At 43.3% G+C, this 27,516-nt stretch overlaps 1 protein-coding gene across 2 annotated transcripts in view; it reads left to right on the top strand.

Annotated features, from left to right (window-relative positions):
• Positions 1-1,059: 1,059 nt before the first annotated feature.
• ATL2 (atlastin GTPase 2) overlaps positions 1,060-27,516 on the top strand; it is a 64,996-nt gene continuing 38,539 nt past the window's right edge. For both annotated transcript variants that reach the window (XM_073672524.1, XM_073672525.1), the window contains exon 1: positions 1,060-1,193. In XM_073672524.1, the coding sequence (XP_073528625.1) occupies positions 1,112-1,193 (82 nt within the window). In that variant the 5' untranslated portion in view covers positions 1,060-1,111. The remainder of the gene's footprint in view (positions 1,194-27,516) is intronic.

The following is a 27,516-nucleotide window of genomic DNA, read 5'->3' as shown; positions in this document are numbered from 1 at the left end:
TCTTTACCAGCAGCCCCTGCACTGATAACAGACACTGCACTTGATCTTAGCCAAAAAGTGATTACATGCCGAATGTACAAATGTCATTACTGAGGCCAGTGATCGGCTGCAGAAGTCACGGGACTGATGGACAGGACGTCATCACTGCAGGACAGGAGACCCCCAAAGCAGTGGAAGATTCAAGGGGTAAGTAATAGCTATTTTATTTTTCTTTGGAGCTTCACCAAGCCGCACACTATAAAGAAATCTGCACTTTAAATTTGGGAGATAAATGGGGATATCCAGTGAAAACAAGTAATCACCCATTCTCGGGGTGGTGATACTTCTGGCTCGGCGGGGTCTGACCGATTGGATCCGCACCGATCGGAAGAATGGGGCAGTTTTATTCCCGTTAGAATAGGCCGTGTGACCGTCGCTCCATTCATTACCCATGGGGCAGTGCGGCAGCCACATAATGAATGGAGCGGCGGTCGGGCGTCTCACCTCCTGCGCTATTTTGTCACAAAAATTCCCTGTTCTGCTGATCGGTGCGGATCTCAGCGGTCGCTCATCCACCAATCAACCCCTTTCAGGTGCGTATTTAGGGTATCATAAGGCCACATTCACACGTTCAGTATTTGGTCAGTATTTTACATCAGTATTTCTAAGCCAAAACCAGGAGTGGGTGAGAAATGCAGAAGTGGTGACGTGTTTCTATTATACTTTTCCTCTGATTGTTCCACTCCTGGTTTTGGCTTACACATACTGAGGTAAAATACTGAACGTGTTACAAGTGCACCAATAACTCATTAGAAAGCCAAGAAGCCACTGGATGAAGTCATTGACCTGAAAGTGTCACCCCTCAGTCAGACACAACCCTAGCACACAGTCATGGTCGCCCCTGTCACACAGCAGCACATACAGGTGAGCACAGAGAGCCGGACACCGTGCACATTGCGCCGTGACTGCGTTTCTCACTAGCTCCGGCAGTCACTCAGCGCAGGCCAGCCGCGCATGCGTACACACACAAGAAGGCGGGCACTACACAGAGCCAGGAGCACCGCTCAGACTGCGGAGACTGGGCGTGACGTAGGCACTGAGGGCGGGGCTAATTTCAAAACCAAGAGCCAAGATGGCGGAGAGAGGATCGCTGAGGAATCGGAATCGGTTCGATTCGGATAGAAATTGGGAAATGAATCACGTTAACGAGCCAGGTAATGGGCGTACGTGTATAGAATGACGGGGACATCTGCGGGGACGGGCGGAGGGATCACGGAGGCTGTTCTGTGTGCGCGGCTGTGACGTTACCTTGACGTCCGTAGCGGGTTTGAGGGGGTTAAGAGAGCGCGCGGGTCTCTGGTGTCACGTGACTCTTGCAGTCTGTGTATAACGTGGGTACATGTATGTGTGTGACCATAACGGGCCGCCTCACCTGTCAGCACACACCGGCACCGGGAGGACATGCTGTGCCCTCCACACAGGCATGGCTGCCCACCATATGGTGATGGTACCTGCACCCCGGGGTCCGCTGATTGCGGGTACAAGGCTCGGGCCAGCCATCACTACTGGGGCCCAGCGGTCCTGTGGGGCTGTATGTAGGGCTGTATATAGGGTGTATGTGGGGCTGTATGTAGGGTGTATGTAGGGCTGTATGTAGGGTGTATTGGCCTCTGATGGAGAACCGCATTTGACTAAATTCTTGTAAAAAAAAAAAAAAAAGTATTTTTACTGGTTTTATTTTTGGAAGCATCTAGTTGTGCTGGAGATTGGAGCTGCTTCCCCCATCAGCCCCGCACTGGGGAACAGCTGAGTCATGGCTGACAGGTCGGTTGCTAAGGATATATTGCCTAACAACCAGCTTCTCCTTGGTTACTGAGCCTCAGATGCTTAGCAGTGGGTGTGTCTGATTACTCAGCTGACTGCAGACCTGTAGGGCTCAGGTTAGAGGGTCACCCCCATCATGGGCTCCATCCCCTCAACTAAGAGCCCATTGACTGTACTCAGGTTGGAAGGCCGACGAGGAATGATGGGGCAGCGCGGTCGCTAATAGGATTGATCTGTCCCCATATACAGGACATGTTATCAGCAGCACGTCCTGCAACGTGCTGCCGATAACCATGATCTGTATAAATGCACAATGAAATCTCCTAACAAACGAGCAGTTTGCCTGTTTTCCCCAGCGAATCATCTCCTACAGTTAGTGGTTTGTCTAAATGGCCACTAATACTACAGTGTCCGCTCCAATAGAGGATGTTTTGCTCCTCTAGGTCTCGGCTAGTTTTCATTTGTGTTGTAGCTGGCGTTTTCATGGCGCACGTGCCCATTGTAATCCATGAAGCTGGTCATATGTCCATGTTAATTTTGCAGATGTGAATCCAGAAAAAAAACAAAACTGAGATATTTATGATCCAAGGATCAAAATTACCTATATGTTTCTAACGGCAAAAAAAAAATCAGTTGGATGCTATTTATGATGGTAAAAACTGATACATAGATCTGAAATATAGATATATATTTTTTTATTTTTTCATACAAGAATAAAAGTGTATGTCTGAATGAGGCCTTATGCTGACATCTGCTATTGACCTTACTCGTATGATGCAAGTTACTACTTGTTGCCTGGGGCCCATCTTCTATGAAACCAGCTGTGAAAAAGGTCTGCAAGACTTCGAAATGATGCTGACCTGCAATACCAGATGCTGCCCACAGATGAAAATGGTGCTGTTTTCAGAAAATTCCCATTTTCAGATCTCTTATGTCCCATTAAGTGGACATTGTCATGGCCAGAAACTCAATTTACCTGCAGGTATAGGGTTAATAGCATAGATTACCCCCCCCCCCATCTCTTCAGGTAAATAGTGTTTATGGACTCGACAGGTTCCTTTTAAGACACTGATGGACAGATAATTGTTCACCTGATGGCTACTTTTTCAGATGCCCTGTAAATGTTAGTCCCAATGTGTATATTTATTTCTATATTTGAGTGGGATAAGCAGTTGACAGATACCGCTTATCCCATGGGAAGCAAAGGATCCTACGTGGTAAAAAATGTGTATGTATATAATTTTTATTTTTTTCAGAGAAAATGTCACTTTAAAGACCAAGTTCAAACTTTTTTTTTTTTTTCTCCATTTTCCCCAACCAAATCCTGTTTGGAGGATTTTCAGGGTACTGTTTCTGTCCTTTGTGACTTGTGATGTTAAGTTGGCACCTAATAAATAAAGGCTTATTGCCATCCAGTGCTGCGAAGCATATACGGCTCCGGCTCCCATGCATTATGTTCTGCAAGGCAGAGATTGTACTCAGTCCTAAGTCCACTGACTTGTCATCCTTTAGGACAACTGTGACAGCTGCGGCTGCCTGTCACTGACCCGGGGTTGTCCTCCCTGGTTTGCCATATGTTGCTGTCTGTAGGGTTTCGGTCGTCCTCGGAGTGTGGACACACACTTGTGTTGTGACGTTAGTAATTGATTGTAGTGCAGCAAAGGTGAGCCGGTAACTTACTAATGGGAAGTGCTACCGGCAGATTATAAAGCTGCTAGCCCATCAGCAATACATGAAGCCAAAGTAATGCTTGTGTAATTGGGAAATAATAGCACAGAAGTACAAGACTGATATAATGTAGCACTACAAAGGAAAGATCAGTATAAAGGGGTGATTCATTAGTGTCCTTACTTCAAGGAGCTTTGTTTTTGTTTTTTTTCTCATGTTGACTTACTATTATAATGCGTTTTATTCCATTTTACTATATGTATTAATACTGGTAATATCACACACTGAGCCCTAGAGTTGTAATATTTGTTATGTATGTAAAGATATATTTTTAAAACAAAACTAGATGAGTACTTTTATTTTAGGCATAAATTTGAGGCTTCCTTTTAGGGGATCCAATCAATATATGTTTGGTATATTTACTGTATATGTTTAGATATGGTATTGCAAGCGTGCTGGTTGTAGGGATTCGTCTGCCCGTTGATGCAGGGTGCTGGTTGTAGGGATCCGTCTGCCCGTTGATGCAGGGTGCTGGAGGTAGGCATCCGTCTGCCCGTTGATGCAGGGTGCTGGAGGTAGGCATCCGTCTGCCCGTTGATGCAGGGTGCTGGAGGTAGGCATCCATCTGCCCGTTGATGTAGAATGTGCTTGAAATGAGCTGTGAAGGGTTGTATAAGGGTAATTGTACACAACGTCTATTTCAGGGACCTTGTACCTAGAACTCACCTGAAAAAAGCTCTCAATAAATTTTACAAATGATGAATACATACACAGCAATGTAAAAACTACTTGATGTGCGTATGTTCTCTCTTGTAACTTCTTTTAACTGCTTTAAAGGGGTTTTCTGACAAAGTACATTTTGATTAATAGATCTTAGAATAATAATTTCCACAATTGCATGTCTTAAAAAAATATTTCTGTGCTGAGATCTTATAAATGTGCCTCTGCTACGTACTGTGTAAGGCCACGGCCCCACTATCAGTATTGGGTCAGTATTTTTTCTCAGGAGTGGGAGCCAAAACCAGGAGTGGGTGATAAATGCAGAATTGGTGACTTGTTTCTATTATGCCTTTTTCTGGTTGTTCCTCACCTGGTTTTGGCTCCCACTCCTGAGAAAAATACTGATCGTGGGCCTATTGACTGTGTCTGACCGTGCAGGAACATGGTCTGATCATACCACAGCTCCTGGGCAGGGGGGGGGGGAGCAAAAGACAATACAGACAGGACAACATAGAATCAGCTGTGATCCCTTCTGTGAGGTAAAACATTTCCCTGCATGTTTTAAATAACCTGCCTGATGAATAGACAGAAAGCAGGACTATGGAGTTGGTATAAAATGGACCGACTCCTAAAATATCTAATAAATTGGTACAGTAGTACAATACAGAATGTGCTATAAATATTTTCATAAGCATTTGGGAAAGTTATGAAATGTCCTATAAATGTCTGTTCTGTTCCTGATCTAAGGATCTCAGCTTTTATGTGAGATGAATCTGTGCTGCACTTTATGTACACGCTGAGTAGTGAGATGAATCTGTGCTGCACTTTATGTACATGCTCAGTAGTGAGGCAGTGAGATGAATCTGTGCTGCACTTTATGTACACGCTGAGTAGTGAGATGAATCTGTGCTGCACTTTATGTACACGCTGAGTAGTGAGATGAATCTGTGCTGCACTTTATGTACACGCTGAGTAGTGAGATGAATCTGTGCTGCACTTTATGTACACGCTGAGTAGTGAGATGAATCTGTGCTGCACTTTATGTACACGCTGAGTAGTGAGATGAATCTGTGCTGCACTTTATGTACACGCTCAGTAGTGAGGCAGTGAGATGAATCTGTGCTGCACTTTATGTACACGCTCAGTAGTGAGATGAATCTGTGCTGCACTTTATGTACACGCTCAGTAGAGAGGCAGTGAGATGAATCTGTGCTGCACTTTATGTACATGCTCAGTAGTGAGGCAGTGAGATGAATCTGTGCTGCACTTTATGTACACGCTCAGTAGTGAGATGAATCTGTGCTGCACTTTATGTACACGCTCAGTAGTGAGATGAATCTGTGCTGCACTTTATGTACACGCTCAGTAGAGAGGCAGTGAGATGAATCTGTGCTGCACTTTATGTACATGCTCAGTAGTGAGGCAGTGAGATGAATCTGTGCTGCACTTTATGTACACGCTCAGTAGTGAGATGAATCTGTGCTGCACTTTATGTACACGCTCAGTAGTGAGATGAATCTGTGCTGCACTTTATGTACACGCTCAGTAGAGAGGCAGTGAGATGAATCTGTGCTGCACTTTATGGACATGCTCAGTAGTGAGGCAGTGAGATGAATCTGTGCTGCACTTTATGTACATGCTCAGTAGTGAGGCAGTGAGATGAATCTGTGCTGCACTTTATGGACATGCTCAGTAGTGAGGCCGTGAGATGAATCTGTGCTGCACTTTATGGACATGCTCAGTAGTGAGGCCGTGAGATGAATCTGTGCTGCACTTTATGTACACGCTCAGTAGTGAGGCAGTGAGATGAATCTGTGCTGCACTTTATGTACACGCTCAGTAGTGAGGCAGTGCGATGAATCTGTGCTGCACTTTATGTACACGCTCAGTAGTGAGGCAGTGAGATGAATCTGTGCTGCACTTTATGGACATGCTCAGTAGTGAGATGAATCTGTGCTGCACTTTATGTACACGCTCAGTAGTGAGATGAATCTGTGCTGCACTTTATGTACACGCTCAGTAGTGAGATGAATCTGTGCTGCACTTTATGTACACGCTCAGTAGAGAGGCAGTGAGATGAATCTGTGCTGCACTTTATGTACACGCTCAGTAGTGAGGCAGTGAGATGAATCTGTGCTGCACTTTATGGACATGCTCAGTAGTGAGGCAGTGAGATGAATCTGTGCTGCACTTTATGGACATGCTCAGTAGTGAGGCCGTGAGATGAATCTGTGCTGCACTTTATGGACATGCTCAGTAGTGAGGCCGTGAGATGAATCTGTGCTGCACTTTATGTACACGCTCAGTAGTGAGGCAGTGAGATGAATCTGTGCTGCACTTTATGTACACGCTCAGTAGTGAGATGAATCTGTGCTGCACTTTATGTACACGCTCAGTAGTGAGGCAGTGAGATGAATCTGCTGCACTTTATGTACACGCTCAGTAGAGAGGCAGTGAGATGAATCTGTGCTGCACTTTATGTACATGCTCAGTAGTGAGGCAGTGAGATGAATCTGTGCTGCACTTTATGTACATGCTCAGTAGTGAGATGAATCTGTGCTGCACTTTATGTACATGCTCAGTAGTGAGATGAATCTGTGCTGCACTTTATGTACATGCTCAGTAGTGAGATGAATCTGTGCTGCACTTTATGTACATGCTCAGTAGTGAGGCAGTGAGATGAATCTGTGCTGCACTTTATGTACACGCTCAGTAGTGAGGCAGTGAGATGAATCTGTGCTGCACTTTATGTACATGCTCAGTAGTGAGATGAATCTGTGCTGCACTTTATGTACATGCTCAGTAGTGAGATGAATCTGTGCTGTACTTTATGTACACGCTCAGTAGTGAGGCAGTGAGATGAATCTGTGCTGCACTTTATGTACATGCTCAGTAGTGAGATGAATCTGTGCTGCACTTTATGTACATGCTCAGTAGTGAGATGAATCTGTGCTGCACTTTATGTACATGCTCAGTAGTGAGGCAGTGAGATGAATCTGTGCTGCACTTTATGTACACGCTGAGTAGTGAGGCAGTGAGATGAATCTGTGCTGCACTTTATGTACATGCTCAGTAGTGAGATGAATCTGTGCTGCACTTTATGTACATGCTCAGTAGTGAGATGAATCTGTGCTGTACTTTATGTACACGCTCAGTAGTGAGGCAGTGAGATGAATCTGTGCTGCACTTTATGTACATGCTCAGTAGTGAGATGAATCTGTGCTGCACTTTATGTACATGCTCAGTAGTGAGATGAATCTGTGCTGCACTTTATGTACATGCTCAGTAGTGAGGCAGTGAGATGAATCTGTGCTGCACTTTATGTACACGCTGAGTAGTGAGGCAGTGAGATGAATCTGTGCTGCACTTTATGTACACGCTCAGTAGTGAGGCAGTGAGATGAATCTGTGCTGCACTTTATGTACACGCTGAGTAGTGAGGCAGTGAGATGAATCTGTGCTGCACTTTATGTACATGCTCAGTAGTGAGGCAGTGAGATGAATCTGTGCTGCACTTTATGTACACGCTCAGTAGTGAGGCAGTGAGATGAATCTGTGCTGCACTTTATGTACATGCTCAGTAGTGAGATGAATCTGTGCTGCACTTTATGTACATGCTCAGTAGTGAGGCAGTGAGATGAATCTGTGCTGCACTTTATGTACACGCTGAGTAGTGAGGCAGTGAGATGAATCTGTGCTGCACTTTATGTACACGCTCAGTAGTGAGGCAGTGAGATGAATCTGTGCTGCACTTTATGTACACGCTGAGTAGTGAGGCAGTGAGATGAATCTGTGCTGCACTTTATGTACATGCTCAGTAGTGAGGCAGTGAGATGAATCTGTGCTGCACTTTATGTACACGCTCAGTAGTGAGGCAGTGAGATGAATCTGTGCTGCACTTTATGTACATGCTCAGTAGTGAGATGAATCTGTGCTGCACTTTATGTACATGCTCAGTAGTGAGATGAATCTGTGCTGCACTTTATGTACATGCTCAGTAGTGAGGCAGTGAGATGAATCTGTGCTGCACTTTATGTACACGCTGAGTAGTGAGGCAGTGAGATGAATCTGTGCTGCACTTTATGTACACGCTCAGTAGTGAGGCAGTGAGATGAATCTGTGCTGCACTTTATGTACACGCTGAGTAGTGAGGCAGTGAGATGAATCTGTGCTGCACTTTATGTACATGCTCAGTGCTGTCTAGTCTGGACTCGGAAGTCGGAGATTTGGCTTACTGACTCCACAGCCTTGGAAACAAGGCTGATTTATCGAATTAGCAGTCAGCCATCCTCGTCACACTCCCCTATTCAGGTGCCAATACAGGTAATAGCACAAGTGCCCAGGACTGGGCAGCTATGAAATGATGGGCCATATTTTTGCTTGCCTTGACCACCCCTTTATCGTCTAATTTGCTGTGGTTTAGAGAAGCTGGGTGCTCCTACATTAAAGAATGTCTTTGCGACAATTCCTTTTCAGGCTTATGGACATCGTCATAATAGGGGGACCCTCTCAAGCCAAATTATGCAAGACTCTGGTACTCTAGCAAGGTCAAATACTATATTGTCACCTGTTCATTTTGTCTGGTAATTTAATGTGAATCTATTTAAAAAGTTCTCATGGAAATAACAGCTGTTGATTTGTATTTCTCTCTGCCTTGTTTAATGCCTCCTCGTATTATTGTCCTTCAATAATAAACTGATCACAAAGTGTCCTGTTGTCCCAGTCTCCATTGATCAGCTGCAAGCATTGGAGAAACATTGCAGTAATTGCTTGATTTCACTGCAGTGCCCCCCACTGGACAAGCTAAGCATTACACAGTGCTTGACTAATATGGGACAGGTCAGGTCCTCCTGGGTGAGAGATGCTCTTTGTAGCCATTCTCTCCCCTTGCTAATAGAAGGATCCTGAACGGGAGAATGACTCAAAATTCCTTAATGGGATAAATGAACACCTTTACTTTACACTCCTATAATAAATGCCTATGCTTGCTTTGTGCTCCATATGCCTTTTTTGCTCCTGGTTCCTGCAAAGCATATAGATGTTTCCTATAATAAATCAGTGATGTCGCTTGGACTTGCTGTTTTTTTTTCCTCCCTTCTTTCCCTGCTTTTCAGGGGTATCTTTTTACAAAGGTCAGGCGTTACATCAGCTGTACTTGTGCTTGGTGTGAATCTGTAGCTCATCCAGGTATAGCGTGAACACTTGGATAAAGCTAGATTCTTAATGTCCGTACATTTTGCCAGTCATTTTTAGGAAGATGACAAACAGGGTTATACCTCCTCCTCCCATGAAGTGATGTCCGAAAGAAGCCATAAATACACACTGAGGAATATCGGCCTCGGTGCCAAGTCAGGGCACTTGTAAATTGAGTGTGCTTACTCCGCACAGATTCATGGTTCATGTGATTTGCATTTTATTTGCAGCCATAGATATCCCAGAGCAGACAAGTCCAGGGCATGTATTCGTCACAGATCGTAGGCCGTTAGCCAATAATATGGGAATATTTAATAATTTTTATTTATATAGCGCAAACATATTCCGCAGCACATTACAATTAAAAAACCTTTTCACCTCCTCTAAAGTTAAGATCCATGCAAAAACTGTCCTGATATCTTGTAAAAACTGTCCTTTTGTCTGTAAATTGCTTCTGGCCAATAATCACATACATGGTTACGGTTTACTTGTGACTGACTATGCTGCAGATTGTAAAAAGCCACAAGATTGTATACCTGACTGGCAAATGCTAAAGTGATGCCCTTGGCATCTTGTTCGTCTATACATAAGTACGCACTTGAACTGTAATTTAATAATCCAGCACATTTTCCAGTTACTAAAATGGTAGATTATACTGAAACTGTCATATCTCTGGTTTGTATAGTACGTGGGCTACTTCATTGGGCAGTTGCCCAAGTAGAAGTGCAACTTTTTAAAAAGTCACAAATCTGGCTTGGAGCTCATTACATGGCTAAGCTTTTGTAAAGTAGCTACAGTGGTGTAAAATGGCAAAAACATGCTAATATTGTGCAGAAACTGCATGCACCACAAAACTACCTCCGAATCCTTGAGGGGTCATTCTAATGTGTAGAAGTTATTACCTATGTGTCAGATATGTAATAACCTGCTGATCGATGGGGTTCTGACCACTGGGATCCCCACTGATTCAGAGAACAGAGGCCTACAGAAACCCATCCACCTCTGGTTCATTGATTCTCTATGGGAATTTTGGATATAGCTGAATATAGAGCTTGCCGTTTTTCATCTGTCCCATAGAAAATGAATGGAGCAGTGGAGCTCGTGTCCGGCCATCACTCCATTGATGTGGGATCAGTATTGGTCAAAACCTGCACATTCCAAACCCCAAAAATAATATATATTTTTTTGTAAGCTTAGTTTTCTTTTAACTGTATTGTATACTGTAAATCAGGGATGGAGAATCCATTTTTTTTTTTTCCTGACCAGGGCCATTTGGATATAAAATTATAGAATGTCTGAGTTGGAAGGGACCTCCAGGGTCATTTTGTCCAACCCCCTGCTCATTGCAGGATTCACTAAACCATCTCTGACAGATGTCTTTCCTCTGTCTGAAGATTTCCATTGAAGGAGAACTCGCCACCTCTCGTGGCAGTCTATTCCACTCATTGATCACCCTCCCTTTAAAACATTTTTTTTTCTAATACCTAATCTGTATCTTCTCCCATTCAGTTTCATCCCATTGCTTCTAGTCTTTCTTTGTGCAAATGAGAATAAAGCTGATCGCCCCATCTACAGTGGGACAGCCCTTGAGATATTTGTAGATCGCTATTAAGTCTCCTCTCAGTCTGCGCTTTTGCAAGCTAAACATTCCCAAATCCTCTAACTGTTCCTCATAGGACATAGTTTGCAGACTGGTCACCATTCTGGTCGCTCTTCTCTGAACTCTCTTCTCTGAACTTGCTCCAGTTTCTTCATGATTTTTTAAGCTGTGGTGCCCAGAACTGGACACAGTATTCCAGATGAGGTCTGACCAAAGAGGAGCAGAGGGGGATTATGACTTCACGTGATCTAGACTCTATGCGTCTGTTAATTCAACCCAGAATTGTATTTGCCTTTTTTGCTGCTGCATCACACTGTTGACTCATGTTCAGTCTGTGATCTATTAGTAGACTCAAGTCTTTTTCACATGTACTGTTGCTTAGCTCTATTCCTCCCATTCTGTATATGCTTTTTTAATTTTTCTTGCCCTGATGTAGGAATTTCTCCCTGTTAAAAACCATTCTGTTATTTGCTGCCCACAGTTCCAGTTTGTTCCTGCATCTAAATCATTGATAGAGATGTTGAACAACACAGGGCCCAGGACAGAGTCTTGTGGTACCCCACTTGAGACATTCTTCCAACTGGATGTGCAACTATTTATGACCACTCCTTGGGACCGTTCACGAAGCCAGTTATGAATCCACCTAACAGTTGCCTTGTCCATTCCATAGTTGGTCATTTTTTCAATACGGATGGTGTGAGATACTTTGTCAAATGCTTTGCTGAAGTCAAGATATACTATATCTACTGCTTTTCTCTGATCCACCCAGTCAGTGATTCTGTCATAGAAGGAAGTTAAAGGGGTTGTCCACTACTTTATATGCTCCCCCCCCCCCCCCAATGTATTCCCTGAGGGCCCATAAGTGTTTCTCTAAATACCTTGTGGTGCCTTTTCTGCCTGTGAGCGGTGCTATCACTGGCCCCTCACAGTCATCACGTGACCCCTGGCTGCAGCCGGCTCTGACATCCGCTGATGTCACGTCAAGTTCCTGCTGCAGCAGGGGGTTTCTTACTTCTGCGTTCCACGGTGACTGCTGGGTTGTGGGCGGGGTTACCCAGCACGTCGTGTGCGGCGGATGCTGGGTGTGACACACTGGGTAATCCTGCCCACAGCCCAGCATCCACCGCGGGGAGCGCGTCACTGTTGTCACGCCTCACTTGATGTGACATCCGTGACTGGTCACGTGATGCCTGTGAGCGGCCAGCGATAGTACTGCTCAGAGGCAGAAAAGGCACCACAAGGTATTTACAAAAAACACTTCTGGGCCCCGGGGGGGATACATTGGGGGGGTTCATATAAAGTAGTGGACAACTTCTTTAAGTTAGTCTGACCTGACTTATTAGTTACAAACTCATGCTGGCTCTGGTTAATCACTTCATTCTCCTAAAGGTACTTTCATACATGTTGTTTAATAATTTGTTCAAAGATCTTTCCTGGTATAGCAGTAAGGCTCACCGGCCTATAGTTCCCTGGGTCCACGTTCTTCCCCTTTTTGAAGATAGGGACACCATTTGCTCTTCTCAAGTCTTCTGGGACTTCTCCCAGAATATATTTTTACCATCCTTCGGGGGCTGTACAAATCGCATGATAACTCTGCCCACAAAGTACGTCCCGATGCTTGCACTGGTGTCAGGACGTCATCTTTCATTGCACGCGCCTCAGCGTTCCATAGTGAATGTTGCGTGCATGTGCTCACAGGACAAGAAGAAATTAATGAGCAGAATACAGCTGCCGGCCCAAGCACTGCAGTCTCTGGGAATCTGCCCGGGGGCCGGATAAAAGGTCATCGAGGGCTGTAAACGGCCCGCAGGCCTGAGGTTCCTCACCCCTGCTGTACCTTCTAGTAGCTGTGCAGTTTTTGTGCTGCTTTTATCCTAATCTCTTCACCAGGGTGCAGGAAAAGAAAACTTCCTGTGTTTTCTGCATTGAGAACATACACCCTGAATGATTTCCTAGGCAAATGTGTTTTATTAACTTCATAACTAACTTTACATGCCACCTCTGATTTTGTAGATATGGGGGGATTTCATTGTCCATGGTGTTTGCTGGATGAGCGTCTCTTCTGACCTTCATCACACTTTGGGGAACCTGCTGGATGGTTCCAGGTTACCTTTCTTCTGTTTGGCTTCCATTGACACTCTTGTCTATCTCTGCTTTTACATTTGTTTTTGTCATATTTGCTGAAACTTTGTGTATATGTATGTGTGTGTGTGTGTATATATATATATATATATATATATATATATATATATATATATATATATATATATATATATATATATATATATATTTTTTTTTTTTTGCTACACATAAAATAAACAAATCATGATCTGGCATCTGTTATGGACATATTTAACATCAGGTTACTGTAATATTCTTGTGAAGAATATATGTAAGTGTGGCTTACTGATGATATCAGTCTTTTAGTAGAAATGATGGCGTGATGCCGATGTAAACGGCACAAGACCTCTGAGCCCAGTGATTGGCTGCCGCGATCATGCGCTTTTATTATGACCCCTGCCGCCATATCATCAAAAGCTGGGGCAGTGGCAGAGAGCTGGTACTGGAATGGTGGGGGGTAACTACAGCTTCATAGTCATTATGCACACATTACTAAGAATTAGTAAATCATTTATCTGGGTACCGCATTTGTCCACATGAGACAGGATCCTAGATATTTAGGAGACTAGAAAATTGTCCTTCATTATATATAAAAATGCAAGAAATCCAAAAAAGCATATAGTAAATTTCTTTACTGCTAAGCTGCACCCACATCCTGTGAGTATTGTGCTTAAGGAGTAATTCATTATGGCACATAACCATAAGGCCGGATAGGTTACATAGGATGCCTTTGTGATGTTTGGACTCCGGCATTTTTGGTGTAACTTACCCTATTTGTCGGGGTGGTGTGTTACAGAAAAACGGATGCATCGTCTTGGAAAAAAATGCATCATCTTGGATGAATTTATATCGCACACAGATTTGCAGGAAAAAAAAACAAAAAACAGAATACCGCAGCAGGCAAATGGATAAGACTTCAACAAATCACTTCCATGCGCTTGGGAAATTTTCTGCATGGAAATTGAACGCGGTGTAGATTTATAAATCCTCAGCATGCCCATTTCTGTTGTGGTTTGTGGATAGCTTTGACTTTCACCATTGATTTTAATAATACAGAAGTTAAAAAAAAAAAATCCTGCTCTGGATATGTCAATTTATCTACCAAATGCCTAATGACGTGGATTCATTGCCCCACTTCATTTACTTTCTGCCTTTGAACCAGTCACAAAAGATGTCATCTGCTCTTTGCTGCTTCTTGTCCTACTATTTGCACCAGTGACCCTGTTCTCACACCTCCTCCTGTCCCTCTCCACCGCCGTCACTACTCACCTAACTAAAATATATCTGGTTTCCGCTCTTTACACTCTACAGAAATTGCCCTCCCAAAAGTCTCTAATGATCTATGGACAGCGAAATCTAATGTCACTGCTGTCTTCTGAGTGTTCTGATGTCTCTGCAGCATTTGATATTGCGGATCACCAGCTCCTCCTCACTATGTGTTGCTCCTTCGGCCTCAAGGATATTGCTCTGTCTTGATTCTCCTCCTATCTCTCTCTGACTGCTCTTGCAGTGTATCTTTTGCTGGCTCTTGTTTCTCCTTTTCACCCCACTGTTTGGGGTTTCTCAGTTCAGTCTTGGGTCCCCTCCTTTTTTTTCTCTTTATACAGACCCTATTGGACAAACCATCACAGATTTGCTTTCAGTACAATCTTTATGATGACGATGACACCCAATTATATGCTTCTCCTGGCAGATCTACCACAAAATCTGTGTCCACTCTATAATATCATGTTCTAACTCTATCTGAAACTGAATCTTTCCAAAACTAACCTCTTAAATTTCCTCCATCTGCTAATCTACCTAAACCTGATAATTCATTTCCATGTGTGATCCTACCCTAACTCCCAAGCAACATCCAAGCTGTCTTGGGGTTATATTTGACTTGGATCTTTTCTTCACTCCTCATTGCTTGATCATGTCACCTACACCTCAAAAACATCTCCAGAATCTGCTCTCTTACATTTTGATAATACAAAAACTCCCACTGCCTTATTTAGTCTCATCTGGATCACTGCAACTCCCCACTAATAGGTTTCCTTCTTAATAAACTTTTACCTCCAATCTATTCTGAATGCAGCAACTAGTCTTATATTTCTGTCCAGCTACTACACTGATGCTTCCACCCTGTTCCACTCAGTGCACTGGTTGTCCATCTGCTATAGAAGACAACATAAACTTATAACACTCGCCTACAAAACTCTCCACAGTACTGTATTGCCATACTTCTCCCCATGATCTCTGTCTAAGGCCTGTTTCTCGCGTCCGAATATTTCCAGTACCGGAGATGTCCGTGTGCACCTGTGTAGCACACGTGTGCCGCATCAGGAGCACACGTACCAGCTTTTGGGAATCAGCGGTACAGTTAGGGCTGTTCCCAAGCGCTGGGTGCTGAACGCTGCCCTCATCATAGTCCCGTGCCTGCCAGCGCTGCGATCAGCACCAGCAGGGGATAATGATGAGAGTAGTAGTCTGCTCCTGGTGTCTCCACCTGTAAAAATAAGAATAAAATAAAAAATCCATATACTCACCTGTCGTCGGCTGTAATCCATGCGACCACTCAGCGGAGGAGCCGGGGAGAATGACTCACTCCTGAGAACAGCGCTGAGCTCAGTGAGTGGCAGGACATCGCTCGCTGGGCGCAGCTCCGGGGCCCACTTCCTGCAGGAGTCATTCTCCTCGGCTCCTTGGTGTGAGCGGTTGCATGGATTACAGCGGCGAACATCTTTGGACAAGTACAGTACAGTACAGACCAAAAGTTTGGACACACCTCATTTAAAGATTTTTCTGTATTTTCATGACTATGAAAATTGTACATTCACACTGAAGGCATCAAAACTATGAATTAACACATGTGGAATTATATACTTAACAAAAAAGTGAAACAACTGAAAATATGTCTTATATTCTAGGTTCTTCAAAGTAGCCACCTTTTGCTTTGATGACTGCTTTGCACACTCTTGGCATTCTCTTGATGAGCTTCAAGAGGTAGTCACCAGAAATGGTCTTCACTTCACAGGTGTGCCCTGTCAGGTTTAAAAAGTGGGATTTCTTGCCTTATAAATGGGGTTGGGACCATCAGTTGTGTAGTGCAGAAGTCTGGTGGATACACAGCTGATAGTCCTACTGAATAGACTGTTAGAATTTGTATTATGGCAAGAAAAAAGCAGCTAAGTAAAGAAAAACGAGTGGCCATCATTACTTTAAGAAATGAAGGTCAGTCAGTCCGAAAAATTGGGCAAACTTTGAAAGTGTCCCCAAGTGCAGTTGCAAAAAACCATAAAGCGCTACAAAGAAACTGGCTAACATGAGGACCGCCCCAAGAAAGGAAGACCACGAGTCACCTCTGCTTCTGAGGATAAGTTTATCCGAGTCACCAGCCTTAGAAATCGCAGGTTAACAGCAGCTCAGATTAGAGACCAGGTCAATGCCACACAGAGTTCTAGCAGCAGACACATCTCTACAACAACTGTTAAGAGGAGACTTTGTGCAGCAGGCCTTCATGGTAAAATAGCTGCTAGGAAACCACTGCTAAGGACAGGCAACAAGCAGAAGAGACTTGTTTGGGCTAAAGAACACAAGGAATGGACATTAGACCAGAGGAAATCTGTGCTTTGGTCTGATGAGTCCAAATTTGAGATCTTTGGTTCCAACCACCGTGTCTTTGTGCGACGCAGAAAAGGTGAACGGATGGACTCTACATGCCTGGTTCCCACCGTGAAGCATGGAGGAGGAGGTGTGATGGTGTGGGGGTGCTTTGCTGGTGACACTGTTGGGGATTTATTCAAAATTGAAGGCATACTGAACCAGCATGGCTACCACAGCATCTTGCAGCGGCATGCTATTCCATCCAGTTTGCGTTTAGTTGGACCATCATTTATTTTTCAACAGGACAATGACCCCAAACACACCTCCAGGCTGTATAAGGGCTATTTGACCAAGAGGAAGAGTGATGTGGTGCTACGCAAGATGACCTGGCCTCCACAGTCACCAGGTTTGGGGTGAGCTGGACCGCAGAGTGAAGGCAAAAGGGCCAACAAGTGCTAAGCATCTCTGGAAACTCCTTCAAGAATGTTGGAAGACCATTTCCGGTGACTACCTCTTGAAGCTCATCAAGAGAATGCCAAGAGTGTGCAAAGCAGTCATCAAAGCAAAAGGTGGCTACTTTGAAGAACCTAGACTATAAGACATATTTTCAGTTGTTTCACACTTTTTTGTTAAGTATATAATTCCACATGTGTTAATTCATAGTTTTGATGCCTTCAGTGTGAATGTACAATTTTCATAGTCATGAAAATACAGAAAAATCTTTAAATGAGAAGGTGTGTCCAAACTTTTGGTCTGTACTGTATATGGATTTATTTATTTATTTTTTATTCTTATTTTTACAGGTGGAGACACCAGGAGCAGACTACTACTCTCATCATTATTCCCTGCTGGTGCTGATCACAGCGCTGGCAAGGGACAAGGATGAGGTCAGCACCCGGCACTTTGGAACAGCGCTAACTGTACCGCTGATTCCCAAGCACTGGTACGTGTCACATGGATGGCGTCCGTGTGCGGTATGTGTTTACACAGACCCATTAACTTGAATGGGTCAGTGTGATCCGTGCTGCCGACCTAAAACGGACATGACTTCGTGTGAATCACACGGTCTGTAGAAACACACTGACATGTTCTCAGACCCATAGATTTGAATGGGTCTGTGTGTGTCATTGTCTCCAGTACGTGTGGAAACTGTCACCACACGTACCGGACACACCGACATGTGAAAGAGCCCTTATACTGTTCCTGTGATCTCCATTCTGCTGGGTCTTTAAAGTTTCCACAATAACCCCCGAAGAGTCAAATGAGTGCATTGAAAATACTGCCCTCTAGTTTCCCTCCCTTTTCTCTTCTCTCTGTTATAGGTTATTTCTACATTATATATTAATGTGGATCAGTACATACACTTCCATAAAGAGGGAATTTACTATATTTTATATTTAATACCATTATTTATTTTATTTCATTTATTTTTAGAAGTAGTAATATTCATTTTATTCATTATTTTTACACCAATATTTTTTTGGTATGTTGTAATTGTGAAGCTAAGTTCCTTGTTTATTATAATTGTTAATCTCTGCACCAATCATGTTAACTCAACGTGGACTGACTTCTATGAAAGGTCAGGGTAGTCATTTTGTATGTGTTATGCTTGATGAAGTAGTCATATTGACTCTGAAATGTGTTGCATACATAAGACTGTTTTCTATTCCTCTGGATGCTCCTGTCACCACTGTTTTTGTTTTTTTTCTTCTTGGTGATCTAAGATTAACATCCTCCATCATAGTACCTGCTGTTTCCATCTCCAAGACTTTTCTTATGCTGCACTTGATGTTTGGATTGCACTACCTCAGACAATCCAATTTAATTTTCAGTATCCACAGTAAATACACATATCATTAGACAGGCCTATTGCATCATTTTACTAATCATACTGCTGTCTCCCTAACTAAATTTACTCAGAATCTGGTCCTATCATCTGCCCCCACACCCTTTATGGACTCCGTAGCACTTTTCTTTCTGGACATCTACAGGTACTGGCAAGTGATTGCTTCATACAGTTTTGCTTTAATACCCTTCTTTATCATAATGATGGTTGGGACCTTAAATGACAAACATTTCTTGCCTTTTGTTTCTCCAATATTTCTTTTATACACTCAACAACATTGAAATTGTAAAACCAAGAAGGCAAAGTTGTGGAATTATGGAAATCACAGGATCAATAGACAAGTTAATGATATGGAAATTCAGTGTATGTTCTAAGCGCCACGTGCAGAAATACATGGCACATTCATGCCTTGACTGCTATCAGTGAGGTTATTAATGGTTGTCTGAGGAATGTTCTGCCGCTTTGAATGCACTTGGGGAAAAAATCAAGATCCACTGCTGGCAGCTCACTCTGCAATTGCCAACTAATGACATCCCAACCACTTGGACAGCACACAGTAACGTGATGAACATGTGGCTTTGACTTGTATTGAAAAATAAAAGCAGGTCCTGAGAAACATTGGAGAAATGGTCGTACTCTAGTTCCAGCACCAAATCAATGTAACACTATTTGTTAGCTTACCTGGAATGAAGACTAGAGTCCAGCTACTGGACATTATGCCACTCCACATCATTATCCCTGGAGTAGGACGAGTGTGATGTTCTGTTTATGGCATTGCCAACGTGGTCTGTAATGGAGAATGGAATGGAGGTCCATCTTCAGTTATGTCACACTTTTGTTTGGACATGATGATAGCCAGAGATTGGTTTGAAGACCATGTGGGCAACTCCATGAAGAGGTCTTCTTGAGGGAATGTCGCACAAGTCCTACTCCCTGGTTTATGGTGTGGGCATGATGTACGGTATCCAGACCACTCTCGTTTTCATTCCAGAGTCACTAATATCTCAGTGTTGTATTCATTTAGTCGTAGGAGCAGTGTTAAAGGCCATTTTTCCAAAGTGTCCCAGGGGTCTCTTTTCAATACGACAACACAAGGTCACTTGTTGCTTGTGCTATTGTGAGCAGTCTACTCGGCTTAAATATACTACCATGGCCTGCAGCGTCTCTCGACTTGTCTCCCATCAAGCCCATCTTGGACATCATTGGCTGGCAATTGCAAAGGGAGTTGCCAGCAGTGGATCTTGATGATATGCATTTCCAAGTGCATTCAGCGTGCCAGAACATTCCTCAGACAACCATTAATAACCTCATTGATGGCAGCCAAGGTGCGTAAGTGCAGGGATTTCTGAATTCTGTGCTCATACTTCATACTGAATACCGTATATTCCGGCGTATAAGACTACTTTTGAAGACTGAAAAATCTTCTGTCTAGTCTGGGGTCGTCTTATACGCCGGTAATGCTTTTGAACTTTCAGAAATTGACATGCGGGGATACTCTGGGGGTGTTAATAAGCTGCCGTGGCCGTATCCCTGCCATGTCGGAGTTAATATAAGGTGGAGGGAGTTAAAATACGGCGGCGGTAGGTCCAGACAGTCAGCGCTTCTTTGCTGAAACTGACACATCGCTGCGTATTCCCAGCTCCGGACACAGCGCAGGGCTTCTGTGCCGACAGCTTTCACTTGTCACAGAAGCGCTGCGCTGTGTCCGGAGCAGGGAAGTTCGCATCGCTTCTGTGACAATATATGAAAAGCCGGCAATTCAGCAGCGGCATAAGCCGGCACCCGACAATTTAGAATAGAAAGAATAGAGCTTCACACATAGATTAGATAGATAGAAACATGTCAGTCACAAATATAAGAAGTACAGTGACAGTGTTGGTTACTGTACTTGTCATTTAGTGTAAAGGATTTATTAAAACAAATAATAGTGTTTTCATGCACCGTCTCTTTAAAAAAGCCGGCCGGCAATTCAGCATCGGTACCCGACAATTTATAACAGAAAGCATAGAGCATCACACATAGATTAGATAGATAGAAACATGTCAGTCACATATATATGAAGTACAGGGACAGTGCTGGTTACTGTACTTGTTGTCTAGTGTTAAAATAACGGATTTATTAAAAAAAAAAATTGGCGTGGGGTTCCCCTTAATTTTAGTCTCTAGCGGAGGTTAAGCAGACGGCTGGGGCAGATGTTTGAAGCCTGGGAAGGGGGTAATACCCACTGAGCTTCCCAGGCTACTAATATCAGCCCCCAGCTGAATACCTAGCCTTTACTAGCTATTAAAATGGGGGATCCCAAAAAAATGACGTGGGGTCCCCCCTATTTTAATAGCTAGCAAAGGCTAGGCAGACAGCTGGAGGCTGATATTAATAGCCCAGGAAGGGAGCCATGAATATTGGCCCCCACCCAGGCTAGAAACACCAGCCGTCAGCCGCCCCAGAAATGGCGCATTCATAGGATGCGCCAATTCTGGCACTTAGCCTCGCTCTTCCACGCTGCCCTGGTGCGGTGGCAGGGGATAATAGGGTTGGGGTTGATGTCAGCTTATAATGCCAGCTGACATCAAGCCCAGGTTAGTAATGGAGAGGCGTCTATAAGACACCCCCATTACTAACCCCATAGTCAAAGTTAAAAAAAACACAAACACCCAGAATAAAGTCCTTTAATTGAAATAAAGACACAAATCTTTATTGTTCTAAATTAAACCATACTTACCATCACGCCCATTCCAGCTGAAGCCAACGATCTCCTGTAATAAAAGTAAAATAATAAAGCAACCTCATCCTTACCTTTCCATGGTTCCCAGGACGGGTCCAGCTCTGCTACATCGAGATGACAGGCTGGACCGCAGCAGAACGCCGCCATCCAGCCTGTCATCCCGCAGACACTGAGAAGCGCAGGCATGCTTGCGCTCCTCAGTGTCTGACTGTGACGGCATCCAGATGAGCCGACAATGAACTCAGCTCACCTCCTGGACGTCCGTCACTGACAGCGTGGGAAACTTCTACTGCGCATGCGGGGAGCAGGAGAATTTTCCCACGCTGTCAGTGACGTGCATGAGGTGAGCCGAGTTCATTGGACATGATCTCGGCTCATCTGGATGCCGTCACAGTCAGACACTGAGGAGCACAAGCATGCCTGCGCTTCTCAGTGTCTGCCGCATGGCAAGCTGAACGGCAGCGTTCTGCTGCGGTGCAGCCTGTCATGTGAATGTAGCAGAGCTGGACCGGTCCTGGGAACCATGGAAAGGTAAGGATGAGGTTGCTTTATTATTTTACTTTTATTGCAGGAGATCGTTGGCTTCAGCTGGAATGGGCGTGATGGTAAGTATGGTTTAATTTAGAACATTAAAAAATTGTGTCTTTATTTCAATTAAAGGACTTTATTCTGGGTGTTGTGTTTTTTTTAATTACTTTACTAGAAATTCATGGTGGTCATGTCTAATATTGGCGTGACCCCATGAATTTCGGGCTTAGGGCCAGCTGATAATGCCAAGCTGGCCCTAACCCCTTTATTACCCAGTGAGCCACCGCACCAGGGCCCTGGATGAGTTGGGTACAGCGCCAGAAGATGGCGCTTCTATGAACGCGCCATTTTCCGGGGTGGCTGTGGACTGCAATTTGCAGTGGGGGGGGCCCAGAAAGCTTGGGCCTCCCTGCGCTGCGGATTCCAGCCCCCAGCTGCCTAGTTGTACCTGGCTGGACACAAAAATAGGGCGAAGCCCCACGTATTTTTTTTTTAAATTATTTCATGAAATAATTAAAAAAAAAAGGGCTTCCCTATATTGTTGTGTCCGGCCAGGTACAAATAGGCAGCTGGTGGTTGGGGGCAGCCCGTTCCTGCCTGCTGTACCTGGCTGGACACAAAAATATGGCGAAGCCCCACGTCAACATTTTTGGGAAAAATTAATTACAAAATTAATAATTTAAGGACTGCATCTTTATTAACCCCTCAATTGTCATTTAGTGTTAAAATAAAGGATTTTTTAAAAAGAAAATTGGCGTGGGATCCACCATCATTATAGTCTCTAGCGGAGGTTAAGCAGACGGCTGGGGCAGATGTTTGAAGTCTGGGAAGAGGGTAATACCCACGGAGCTTCCCAGGCTACTAATATCAGCCCCCAGCTGAATACCTAGCCTTTACTAGCTATTAGAATGGGGGACCCCCCCAAAAAATGACGTGGGGTCCCCCCTATTTTAATATGTTTATGAGTGACAGTTTTCCTGCTATATACCTGCATGTCATAAGAATTTAAATTAAAAAAAGGACAATGTTAAATTCAAATCTGTTTTTTTTTAATTTTTACCGGTGTTTGGTATGCGTTGGAAAAGGGGTAGTCTTATACGGTGAATATATCCTAAACTCAATATTTTAACAGGAAAGTAGGGGGGTCGTCTTATACGCCGGAATATACGGTAGATGTTTTGAGAAATGTTTGTTTTCATTTTTTGCATATCGCTAACATGTCTATCCAGTTTCCATAATTCCATGACTTTTTTCCTTCTTGATGTTCAATTTTTACTGTAAAGGAGTGTAGATTCTAGGTTTGCGAGCAGCACTCTCCATCCTCTTATTTAGTTGTTAGTTTGTACATGTGCTGCAGAATATGTATGAGCTATATAAATAAAATTATAAGTAATACGCAAGCCAGTCCTAGTGCTGCGGATTACTTGCAGTATCTTGAGGAACAGATTCCACAGACACCCTATAGTGATGGATTTTTTTTATTTTTTTTTGCATTGAAATAGGTAAATGATAGAATCTGCAGCGCATGTTGATGTGCAATTTACCATGACGAAAGCTCTGCTACATGTGACTTGCCCCATATACTTTAGACTAGGTCTTGCGCAACTTTTTTTTCCTTTAGCAGCCAAATTGCAGTTATTAAATAAGTCGGTGACCAATCACGTTAAGGTGTTTGGTCTCTCAACTTGTCTTAGACCTTATTCCACGAGTCTGTACTTTTTTTTTCCACATTCAACAAAAATATGGTACGAGTGTCCTCTGTATTTTGGGTTCGTATTTCTTCAGTGTTATAAGTGTTTCTTAGTATTTATCGCATATGCATAAATATATTACAAAGCGTCTCCTATCCACTACAACGTTGGTCTCGGACAGCACATGTGTTGTAGACTGGTGTCATCCATGTTCTCTACATGATTTTCGATGACCCATAGACTTGTATGGGTGATTTTCATTCCATGATGCTGATAAAAAATGGATGTGCGATCAGCTCCATAGATTGTAATGGGTATGTTTTCTATCTGTGCAAACCACAGAGCACGTATGTGAAAAATGGAAGTCTGAATGAGGCCTTAGAACTGTTTGACAGCAATATCTTCTATAAATGTAATATCTTTTACAAACCAAATGTACCCAATATCGCACTGATCATAGTGACCTCTACAGCAGCACAAGCCATCAGGATCATCAATAACTGGTTGTTTATAACTGTTCACTTATGTGGATCGGCTTTAAAAGGTTTATCCGGGTCTGTGCTAGAGAGTTCTGCCCGGCGTCGATCTGCCAGTTCAGAGAGCGTTCATGGACCTCTTCTGCTGGCGATTCTGCAGCGTCTGGTGATGTCGCTTCCTCTTCTTTGATCCGCTCTGTTGGCAGGGCGTCTCTGCTGATGGGCAGCGGTGAGTAAGCTGTTGGAGCCGGCTGTCAATCACGACATCGGCAATGACGACCTGTCAACAATGAGGAAGAGCTGCTCTGTTGACGTGAGGTCAAAGCCTCAGCATCTCTGGCAGGAGCGGTCCGTGACCAATCTGAGCCGGCAGAGATTGGCTTTGGGCAGAACAGACAGGTAGCTGGTAACTACTGCTGTACGTTCTTGCTGTACTGTATAAGATGTAAGAGGGTATAGTGACTTCATACTAGTCTCAAGTCTATACCACGGATGGGGCAATAGACGTATCCGTATGATATACTTTCATAACAAGAATTAAAAATAGGAGATTGCAAAACGCCTTGAAATGTCCTGTCAGTTGCACTTCTATCAAATCACAGTACTGAAATGATTTTTTTTCATTGTTAATTATGGCTCGCTCTGGGGTGTATGCAGTATTTGCAATCCATTCCTTCATTTACAGTAATGCTGTGAAACCATTGCATGACTTGGCAGGTAATGTCAAGCGCTAAGTATTTAGCCGATGATCCTGGTGATGATTTTCTCTAGAATATAGACAGTCAGCAGGATGGTAAGATGTAATGACACTGGTACCACTGAATAATGTATGTACTCCTGTGTAGTCTTGTAGTAGACGGGGTGAAAGAGCCTGATTTGTGATCGCTGATTATAATTCATAACCTTTTGTACAATAAGGTTTGTGGTCACAAAGAACTTGCTTTGCAAATTTAACATCATGTATTCCCGTAAAATGGTGAAACGAGTGAGGATATTGCAGCCTGCCTTCATACTGGTGTCAGTGGGTGGGAATGTTCTCCTGACCTACTTCTGCAACACATCATCCCAGGAGATCTCACATCTGATCTAAGTATTACCAGTCTATCACTCGTCCTTCTCGGCAAATGTTAGGAACCTATTGAAAGATTTATGCTGTCGCCAAACATCTGCCATTAGATATTGTTGTAACCCGAAGAGGATGTTAAAGGATTGAAGTGTTTTGTTTTTTTATACATTTTAGGGACTAGCTCAACATACCCTACAGACAGATGGATCTTCTTCCACATCTTTAAAAGTGTTTCTCCCAGAATAGAAGAAAAATAAATCATTAAATCTTTAATTATTTTTTAATTAGCAATTCATTTGTTTTGTCAGGAGCGATAATTACTAAAGATTTAATGTGCAGTTTTTTTGGCCTGAGACTTTACCCACCTAGAAGGGCCCGTTCTCCTGAGCTTGATGGATCAATACCCCCTCTTTGTGGTATGGACCCATCCATTTAAATGCTATAAAGCCATTCTAGTGAAGCCTTATTTTTTTTCTCACAAAATCATGGCATTCCCCTAGGATGATGGCTGACCTTTTTTTTTCCCCTGAAGAAGTTAATGGAAATGGAAAAATTGGTTAAGAGAAGACTCTCCATATCCAGTACTATGTTTTCATCCAAAGACGATTGATGCATCAATAAGAGAAATTTCTTGGAAGAAAAAAAATGTTTGTTTTATCTTAATTTACACAGAATAAGTGCTCTACCTGTATTGAATCATGAGACGAATTAGTTGAGTAGAAAGGCAAAATGAGCAATTGTAAGTAGACAGTGCTATATAATATGATGATTGCAATATGTTAAAAGAATAACAATTTTGACGGGAGGAGGAGTGCTTCTTTAATTTTTCTCACCACAATCTGATTTTAGGAAAAAATCTTTACTCACCAGACACAAATCAAGAAAAAAAATCACTGATTGCAGTATATTAAGAGGATAAAAACTTAGATGGGAGGAGGAATGCTTCTTTAAAGGGTTCCATACTTTTCTTACCAATTCACTCGCTGCGGCAGTTTTGGCACGCTCTGATCTGCTTTTTCTCTTCTTCATCCTGCCGTGATCATGTTTCGGTTACAGCGACTTGTGATCACTGCTGCTAATTACTGGCTACAACAGAGTTCCCCCCCTACAGCCAGTGATTGGCTGCAGTGGTCACATGTCTCTATTATAACTTAGTTGCTGCAGCAGGATGTAGAAACCAATGGGAGACCATGTAGTGGTAAAATATGAGTGGTGGGCCATCAATGAGGTGTTGCTGCATTTATTTTTACCCCTTTCACAGTATTTTGTAAATGTTACTCCCAGACACCTCCTTTTAAGTAATTGCAATGTTGAGTGCAGTTACATCTGCCCACGATCAATCAGCTACATACAACCTGTGGCGATGTGTCTAATGGGCAGGTCGACCAAAAATCTGCACATACAGAACAATCATTGCCATCACTGTCCCCATTGGGGCTCACAATCTATTTTCCCTCTCAGTATGTGTTTGATCACCTGAGTAACTGTTCTCTCCATGGGGATATGTTTTCTACCACTTCTTATGGCTGTTTCTAAATGAAAATCGAGGGCTATTTCTGTGGCGTGACGTGGAGGTTGGCATTACTCCAGATGGTCTATCGGGCTGTGACCAGTTCTGAACTTCTGCAGCACGCTGGCATCCTCATGTGCACATGCCACTGGAAACATTACAGCTTCTTTCCAGGCATAGCTGCTGAATGAAGTAGCTGCTCACCAAATCCATCATACCCCCACAGTATTTGTCACTGGAGACATTTTTTTGGCACCCATTGTTTTTTTTTCCCTCACTTCCTAATGAAGATGTGGAGCCGCAGTAGTGTCACTGTTGGGATGTCAGAAATGCCACATGTACAGCGGCTGAAGGTTGTATTGTGAAACGCATTCAGACCTGTGGACTTTGAGAGCAGTTGAGCACATAAGACCTTGTACAAGAGCGCTTTATTGTGGCCGAGTCTTCATTGTTATCTGGGATTCCCATGGAAACTGTACAGCGTGTGATCGCCCGCTCGCGGATTTAAGTGTCTCCGCTATATGTGTTACTGACGTTGGTGTATAAGTGCTGATGCTAATCTGCAGTATTGTATCTTTGTCATCTTATTCCAAAATTACATACAGTGAAGGAAATAATTATTTAATTCCTTGCTGTTTTTGTAAGTTTGCCCACTGACAAAGACATGAACAGTCTGTAATTTTAAGATTGAGAGATATGATATCCCCCCCCCCCCCCAAAATCAAGAAAATCACATTGTATAAATTAGATACTTATTTCTCACTGCAAAATGCAAATAAATGTATTTGATTCCTCTGGCAAACAACACTTAATACTTAGTGGGAAAACCATTGTTGACAAGCACAGCAGTCAGATGTTTTTTGGAGTTGATGATGAGGTTTGCGCACATGTCAGGAGGAATTTTGGTCCACTCCTCTTTGCAGATCATCTCTAAATCATTCAGATTTTGAGGCTGTCGCTTGGCAACTCGGAGCTTCAACTCCCTCCG

Source organism: Phyllobates terribilis, unplaced genomic scaffold, assembly GCF_046119375.1.
Source record: "Phyllobates terribilis strain yellow unplaced genomic scaffold, ASM4611937v1 Scaffold_3__8_contigs__length_932513732, whole genome shotgun sequence".
NCBI classification, from domain to species: Eukaryota; Metazoa; Chordata; class Amphibia; order Anura; family Dendrobatidae; genus Phyllobates; species Phyllobates terribilis.
The sequence above is the reverse complement of the archived record's forward strand: the minus strand, read 5'-3'. Positions and strand labels throughout refer to the sequence as shown.